Source organism: Oncorhynchus tshawytscha, linkage group LG05, assembly GCF_018296145.1.
Source record: "Oncorhynchus tshawytscha isolate Ot180627B linkage group LG05, Otsh_v2.0, whole genome shotgun sequence".
Lineage (NCBI taxonomy): Eukaryota > Metazoa > Chordata > Actinopteri > Salmoniformes > Salmonidae > Oncorhynchus > Oncorhynchus tshawytscha.
In genome coordinates this window covers 47,547,098-47,555,641 of record NC_056433.1, presented here as the reverse complement: position 1 = coordinate 47,555,641, position 8,544 = coordinate 47,547,098, and the positions used below count along the sequence as shown (strand labels likewise).

Sequence of the window (8,544 nt, the reverse complement as noted above, 5' to 3'; positions counted from 1 at the left end):
ACTGTACACGTCACTAACAGGAACTTGGCATTTCCTGGTTGTACTTATCGAAACCACTTATGCTTACAACAAAATGCTCATGTGAAGTTGCTGTTTTCTCCATTGAAACGACGACACGGTTTAATTATAGTGTGCTAGTCCGTTTTTACAGTGTAAGGCGACAACGAAAATGCCATTTCAAGGAGTTATGAGGATCCTTTTACCGACGTTGTGGGCTATTTCAACCTTCGCAGACGAAAAAACGAAGTCGCCAACAACAGGCATTACTGCTGCTGGCAACACCAAGCATGTCACGAATTCGAGTGCCAGCAACACGACGTCCAAGAACAATCATAGCAGCATTTTCAACTCTTTCGACGTTGATAGTTCAATGATACAACGGGCCTTGTACGTCCTTATTGGAGTCACCACCATTGGCGTATTCTATTTCCTCGTGAGAGCTGTGCGGTGAGTCGAACAAGCTAATGATGTTGATGAAAACAGACCATTATCTATTGGTAGCAATCGTTGAGTCATTTTTTTTTTCACTTGAGCTTTCAATGTCCGTGACTTTTTAAAATTAATTACGTTATGTTTAGGCAGAAGAAAAGAACAACCTCTAAGAAGAAGTATGGGCTGTTGTCAAACTATGATGACAGTGTTGAGATGGCTGTGCTGGAGAGTGATGAGGAGGATGACACTGTATATGAGGCCAGGTCCCTGAGAAGGTGAGTGAGATCTAATGACAAGAAGGTGCATCATCCACTAGTGTTGCTCATCATATACAAATCCCATTCTTTTGCGAGTTTACATTGTAAGTTTGTACTGACACTGAGACTAGAGATTGCGAAAGTGCAAACTTGAAATACCTCAAACACAAGAACAGTAAGCCTACCTCAAATAACCTTAAAGGACAGTTGTTATTATGTACCATCCATATTTAACATGTTATTGTGTGAAAATGTGCAGTGAATCAGTTTCACCTTTTAACCTTAGTGTCGTCATTGATCATTGAGCTCCTGAGTGGCGCAGCGGTTTAAGGCACTGCATCTCAGTGCTAGAGGCGTCACTACAGACTCTGGTTTGATTCCAGGCTGTATCACAACCAGCTGTGATTGGGAGTCCAATAGGGCGGCGCACAATTGGCCCAGCGTCGTCCGGGTTTGGCCGGAGTAGGCCGTCATTGTAAATAAAATTTGTTCTTAACTGACTTGCCTAGTTAAATAAAATAAATAAGAAATGTATTTATTTAACTTCTCTGTTTGTCTTTGTCTTGTATTTATCAGATGAGTCTGGATCTTTTCAAATAACACACATTGGACTGGGGAAAGAATGGAGACATTCCTAAGGTGCATTTTTCAACTGTTATTAAGGCATATTTTTCTTTTTCTCTTGCACCTGAAAAAAGGAAAACTGGCTTTCAAAATGACTGCTCTATCCTCCGGTGAACACTTATTTTGTCTAGCTGCCTGAGTATGAAAAAGACATGGTGTTTTTGGTGACCAAATAAACTTACCTTTTGATTCTAACTATGAAGAGGAGGAAATAGGATTTGTAACATAACAGGAGTCTAATGCCAAAGTTGCTTAAGTGAATGTGCGCGGGGTAATTCTTCAAATCCCCCTGTGCCCACCTTGAACTGTGCATAACAAACAACAAAAGATCTCTTCTAATCATCAACACGGATCTTCAATTTCCCGGTCGATGTGGTGTTGCCAAGGTTTTGTTTCTTTGTCTCTTGACAATATTCTGTTGCCATGGCATCCTATATATTTTATGTCTACCTTGAATCATACCTGGACCATTAGAGTTCGGCTAGTAGCTAATAGCCTGATTAGTGAGTGCGCTTACAAACTACTGTAAACTAAGCTAGCCTACCAATATCTCCCATCCCATTTTGTACTATGCACCCACACATGAATGTTGTACTGTCGCATATACCTGCTCTATTTGGTAAGCTAGACCTAATAAGTTTGTAATACTTTCAAGAAGTTAGTTGCTGAAAAAGCAAGACTTAAGCCAAAACTTTTGACAATCTTAGACAGTATGGAATGTGTCTGTAATTATAGCCCCATTTTTATGCAGGCTAATCAATATGCAATTCCACTGGCGATTGAAAAATCCATCCCTTCCCCTCTGTTTTGGCTACTTGTAACTCTGTAGAAGAAGCACGTATAATAATTTGTTAGGCCTACTCATATCAGTTCAACTGTAATTTCAGGTTTTGGTTACCAGTAATTTCCCAATGCCCAACCCATTGTTTTCAAATCCAGCTAACTGTAAATTATCTCATGTGTTCTGAGAACCTTTGCTTCTTTTTATTTTTCAAAAACAACACATTTCAGAGCTGGTTCTTTCTCCTTAATACATGGTTGCTGTTGACTGTAAAATCTCCTGTAATTTGTCCAGAGACAGTTTGCTGTTGCATTTACACAAGCTACTAAATGAACAAAGAAGGGTCCACACAATCTATTTATTTTTTATATAGCTTTTTCCAACCTGCTTTGTCAAATTAAGGTTTTGAATTGATTGTGGTGTCTTAATTTTCCATACCATACTCAAGTTGCAGAAAGAGGATCCCTGCATAAGTATTTGTCACTACTGTGCTTGCTTCATAGCAATTCCCAGGGGAAAATGAATAGAATGTCACACATTGATTTATAAATTGAAACATCTTGGTTAATTGTGCCTCCATTTCCGAGAGGTAACTGCATTATAGTTTACGTTCCTGATAATCAGAAGAAACACACAGGCAAGAGATTTATCTTAAATGAGCATCAACCCCACTGAAAATCCTCCCAGGTGTCCCTCTGGATTTAGCCTATTGGAAATGGATTGTAAACCTTCAAACAATGTCAATGTCTGTACTAGAACTAGATTCATATTTTCTAAGAATTTTAATGCCTGCTGGTCCTGAGCTCAAAACAACTGCCGAATCACTCATTTCCCTCGTCATATGATTTGTTTCCTGAAGGTGGTTTTTTGTCTGTGCAAATCTTGTATTTAACGGGAGCAAGGTCAGTCATATGATAAAGACCTCGGCGAACAAAGGCTCCAGTAAAATGTATATGCTTTGACTGGCTCTAACAAATATCATGATTGTTTTCATGGTCCATTTCTTGCCTTCGTCTATGAACTGTATGTACGTTCTGATCAGCAATACCGTTCCTTTGTCAATACTGTGGCCTGTGTGATAGAGAAGTCCCAGTCGTGTTTTGAATGAGGCCAAAGTGTATGTACTGTATCTGTGTGTGTGTGTGTGTGTTGAGTCTTGTATTCTCTGTTGATTTAATGACTAGTAGTGCTGTGTTGGTGCTGCAGGTCTGAGGCCTTCTGGTTGGTTGGTGGTGGGATCCTTAGGCTGTTACGGTGGGCTCTTTTCACATCATGTTGAAAAGGAAAAATAAATCAAAGTGAGACTTTGAGCAAGACTAGCTTGGTGTGAAGGTTCTAACTCTCTTTCCATTATCTTTGTCGTATGCCATTTGAGATTATAACAAACTGTATACACGACAGGATAGGAGGCATTGAAACTGCTGCAATTTAGGAGATGTATTGAATGTAGTGTCAATTAGACTCATTCACATAATATGGTGTGGTCCCCAATTCTCCTTCACATGTCAGTTATTTAGTGTGTTCATTACAAAGAATTGCCACCAGGTGGTATCCTAACTCCACTAGTTCCAGTTACAATACCTAAACTGCCAAGCTTCCGCTTTGCGCCAGCTCTGCTCAGACAGGCCTAGAAGTTAAGAATGTTACCACGTTCGTGTGTGTCATATGTTCTCTAATGGGGTATATTTTCTCTACTCCCATTAGTCCTCTCTGACCCATCATCATTATGGCAGTTCATCCTACTGCTCAGTAAATTCTCATCTGAATATCCAAAGCATCATTTGCCTGTTTTTATACAAGGATGTAATGATTATTACTTTCTTTACAGATATATTTTTAGGTCGGCACAAAATTGTTTTGGGAGGCAATCACACAAAATGTATTTTTAAACAATGTTAAGTTTTATCCTTACATCAGAACTTGAGGAAATAAGAGTATTGTTTCACTTACTTTCCCTTCAACTGTTTGAAGAAAGTTGTATGGCTGGTTCACAGGACAACAGATAATGGTGTTGCAAAGAGGCCAGGTATTACAAGTAGCCTAAGTGTAGGAGGAAATGGTGTGTGTAACAGCCAATATACCCTATATTCACAAATAGTTAATCTCCCTCTCCTTGTCAGTCCCTCTGTGTATCAGTTGGAGAGGAGTCGAGCAATGCCAGGTGCACCCAGTGTGTGTGTCATCCTGGCCTGGGCTGCATATGCTTTCCCAATTACCTCTGTTAAACTCCACTGTGACATCCTCGCTCGATGCAAACATCCGAGACCCGGGCCCGGCCCAGAAGAGGATTTGCATTGGGTAATTCCGGTTGACTCGTGTCAACGGCAATTTGCCGCACTCCAAAAAATGTGGAGAAGCGAGCCAACAAGGGGAACGAATGCCATTGAGTGGCACAGCTGGAGCTGCGAGAAATTGTCTCCAAGAAATTTCACTGGAAATCCAATGACTGAAGCATGAAAATCTGATATTTAAAAGGGAGCGGAATGGAAGAAAGAAGAGCAAAGACAGAAATGAATTGATTCCAAATCCAACTGTGGGACCGTATGGCCTGGGCTGGATCCTCTCTGCATTTCAATGAAGAAGAGAAACCGACCAAGTGATGTTGATCATTCTTATTTTCTTTATCCTGCGTCATTCCGCACTCCATCTCCTTTCAGAATCTTCAGTGTCGGCTTTCTGCTTACTTTTCACCAGCCATTTTCAACACAGTAGAAATAATTTAAAGCAATTTTTTGAGCCTGTAATACATGAGGAGGGGGGATACATTGTGCTTTTGGATGCACTCCATACTGTGAGTTACTTCTGTAAGGCCCACTTCAGTCCCTCAGCTTTTGGCTGTAGCACACTGGCTAAGAGGGAACACTGTTCCTATCAGATTATGCTGAATCTTATACAATGTCCTACAGCCTACACTCATTGATTGTCCTGTTTTCTCCTCAAGAGAGGGAGTTGATAAGATAGAGAAAGACTTTTCCTAGAGCAGGGGTAACCACGGGCTGATTTTTGTCAGAGCGGATGTTTGCTGGGCTGGAAACATAATTATAATTGTACACTGCAAATTGACCACAACTAAGCCCAATAAGAGATTGTATTTTAAAATACCAATAATTTCATACCTTGATTCATACCTTGATTGAGACATTACCTTAATTTTTTAATCGAGTGAACACTTGGGAGCAGATTTCCCACCCAAAAATGTCAAACTTTTTAGGGTGCCCCAAAAAAATCACTCGCGTGCCAGCAATGGCATGCGGGCCGCTTGTTGCCGACCCGTCCTAGAGTGATGGGTGACATCCTGAGAACTAAAATATGTTACTGTATTTCTCATTCTTCCTATGATTATAGTGTACGTATGATTCGTCTTTTCAATAATATTTAATCTGCTGTGAAAGGGAGTTTAGAAAACCTGTTTACAGAGTTAGGGATCGGGCCTACCTCTCGAGTTCTCAAACTGAAACCAGAAGCTTACTGTATCTATGGTACGTTTGGGGATAATGTCTGGCTGTATCCATTTATACAATATTGGCCCTGTTGAACTTGTGATATTCTGTCTTGCTACGGAAACTGTAGCAGAAAAAGCTTCAGTAAATTTCACAAGCAGTGTCGCCCCCAGTATCTTGTGTGGCTCCTACTGTGTGGCCCAAGGCACAGCTCTACCAGCTGGCACTGTGTGTGATGAGACTAGACGTGAGATGATAGTCCTTTCTCCACTCACTCGGAGGTCATTCCCAGCCACAGGAAAAGCCTCCTCAGAAGCAAGAGATGCAGAGGTAGAACTCGAGCACTCTCTTTCCTCTTCCTTTACTTTCTATTGAACCCTCCCTCTCTCCTTCTCCCCCCCCCCTCCCCATCTCCCTCCACTGTCTCCTGCCCACACACTCTCGCTCCCCATCTCGCTCCCCATCTTTCTCCCCTTTCCACACACTTTTTCAAGTCGGAGGAGACGCTCGCTCCTGACCTTGCTCAATGCTTGAGTGGCTGGGCTGCTCCTGGCTGCTGGAGCGCTACTGGGAGACATAATAAACGGCGCCCTTTTCATCTCCGACACAAAGAACGGAGAGAAGAAGATTCCGGGGGCCTCAAAGGAAGTCTCCCGAACAAAGGAGACCTGAACTGAATAGATCTGCAAAGAGGAGAGTGGCAGGATGGGAGGTAGGGGAGGGGGAGCAAACTTTACTTCCATAAACACACACACAGACACACACACTCACAAAAGGGGGTAATGGTGATGATTGGCTATGTTAATTGTTTTGGTTGGTGGTATTTCGGGGTTTGTTCTCGAGGCTTATTCACACTGGGGTTGGCCGATAGAAGCACAGAGGCTAAACTTCAAAGGGTACAGCCTACATTTCAGGGGCATCATTTATCCACCCAGTACTCCCCCTATAATGTTCCATGTGCAGTAAGCCATATTTGGTTCTTGGTGTGAGGATAGGGAAATCAACCCTTAATAATTGGATTGATTCATTGTAAAGGTGTAATGCTCACTCCCGGACCTGGTGGATATTGTGCAGCATCCGGGATGCCACGGTGGAGTTGAACACACTATCTATCAATGGTTCTTTATTCATGGCACAGAGCGATTGGTGTGGCACTTTAACTCCTGTTTTTTTGGGGGCTGAGATTTAGGGCCTGCTAGCGACGGCTTGGGAATAACTGGAACCGGGATGTGTGAAGGACTAAAATCAGTTTGAATATCCACGGAGCCTGTATGCCTACCTGTATTTGCTCATGTCACGTTCTCTCCACAAAAGGAGTGACAGGAGGGGCGAGTGGGATCCTGAGCAAACTTCACTTCCATAAACACACACAAAATGGGGGGGGGGGTGATTTATCTTTTTACCATTTTGTTTTTCCACAGCACCCCACAAATAACACCACACACACACACACAAAAGCCCACTATACAACACATTGCCCAAGGTGATTACCTTCAGAAAGTATTCAAACCCCTTGACCTTTTCCACATTTTGTTACATTAGTCTTACTCTAAAATTCAATTGTTTTGTTTTTTTCATCATTCTACACACAATACCCCATTTTAGAAATGTTTGCAAATGTATAAAAATAAAAAATGTTCATACCCTTTACTCAGTACTATGTTGAAGCACCTTTGACAGCGATTACAGCCTCCAGTCTTCTTGGGTCTGATGCTTCAAGCTTGGCACACCTGTATTTGGGGAGTTTCTTCCATTCTCTGCAGATCCTCTCAAGCTCTGTCAGGTTGGATGGGGAGCGTCGCCGCACAGCTATTTTCAGGTCTCTCCAGAGATGTTTGATCGGTTTCAAGTCCGGGCTCTGGCTGGGCCACTCAAGGACATTCAGAGACTTGTCCCGAAGCCACTCCTGCATGGTCTTGGCTGTGTGCTTAGGGTCATTGTCCTGTTGGAAGGGGAATTTTTGCCCAAGTCTAAGGTCCTAAGTGCTCTGGAGCAGGTTTTCATTAAGGATCTCTGTACTTTGCTCCATTCATCTTTCCCTCGACCCTGACTAGTCTCCCAGTCCCTGCTGCTGAAAAACATCCCCACAGCATGATGTCGCCACCACCATGCTTCACCGTAGGGATGATGCCAGGTTTCCTCCAGACGTGTTAAATCTGGGTTTCATCAGACCAGAGAATCTTGTTTCTCATGGTCCGAGAGTCCTTTAGGTGCCTTTCGGCAAACTTCAAGCGGCCTGCACTAGGAAGAGTCTTGGTGGTTTCAAACTTCTTCCATTTAAAGATGATTGAGGCCACTGTGTTCTTAGACCTTCAATGCTGCAGAATATTCAAGAGCTCTGAATACTTTCCAAATGCACTGTATGGTTTTTGTCAACCAATCCTCCAGTTTGTTATAGAGGGTGAATATTTTTTAATTGATGTCTATAAAATGTTTTTGCAATAATTAGAACTAGATTACAAAACTTTCTCTATTGAACAATATATTAATTTCCCAAAAGAGATAATTGTGGAGATGGATGGATATAAATTCCTAGACGAAATGAAACGATAGCACATGCATTATCCCAAAATGGTGTCAGTTTATTACAGGACCACAGCATGTGTAATAGGGTTCCTTTGTGTATCTCCAACAGAGATGTGACGTTTCTGGGTGTATTACATGCATTCTGGCAGGAGTGTAGTAAGTCCAATGACTTATCTTCAATTGCAGTATTTTGTCTTTGGTTGTAGCAGCAGGTGACCAATGGTTCTCCTCAATCTCTTCCTTTTAGATCTGTTGTCAATTCTTTCCTTGTAGGTTCTGAACCGTCAGGTAGAGTTTCAATCAACCCTTGATCTAACTTGGCAAGTCACTTATTTGGCGTAGCAGCTTCTTTCAGTATTTTCTTCTGTGCTAGATGCTTTAGATTCATCCAGATTCTGTTGAAGAGATTTGAATGACATTTCGGAGTTGTCCGAACTTAAAGAAGTCGCCTTTGGAAAATCCCAATCTTTCTTGGAATTGAGTG

At 42.0% G+C, this 8,544-nt stretch overlaps 1 protein-coding gene across 1 annotated transcript; it reads left to right on the top strand.

The window, feature by feature from the left end:
- On the top strand, positions 1–3,413 carry LOC112250686 (protein FAM174C). The gene is made up of 3 exons (XM_024421035.2): positions 1–447; positions 579–707; positions 1,266–3,413. Exons 1-3 carry the CDS (start codon positions 170–172, stop codon positions 1,267–1,269), a joined length of 411 nt encoding a protein of 136 aa, XP_024276803.1. The 5' UTR covers positions 1–169; the 3' UTR covers positions 1,270–3,413.
- Positions 3,414–8,544: the final 5,131 nt, after the last annotated feature.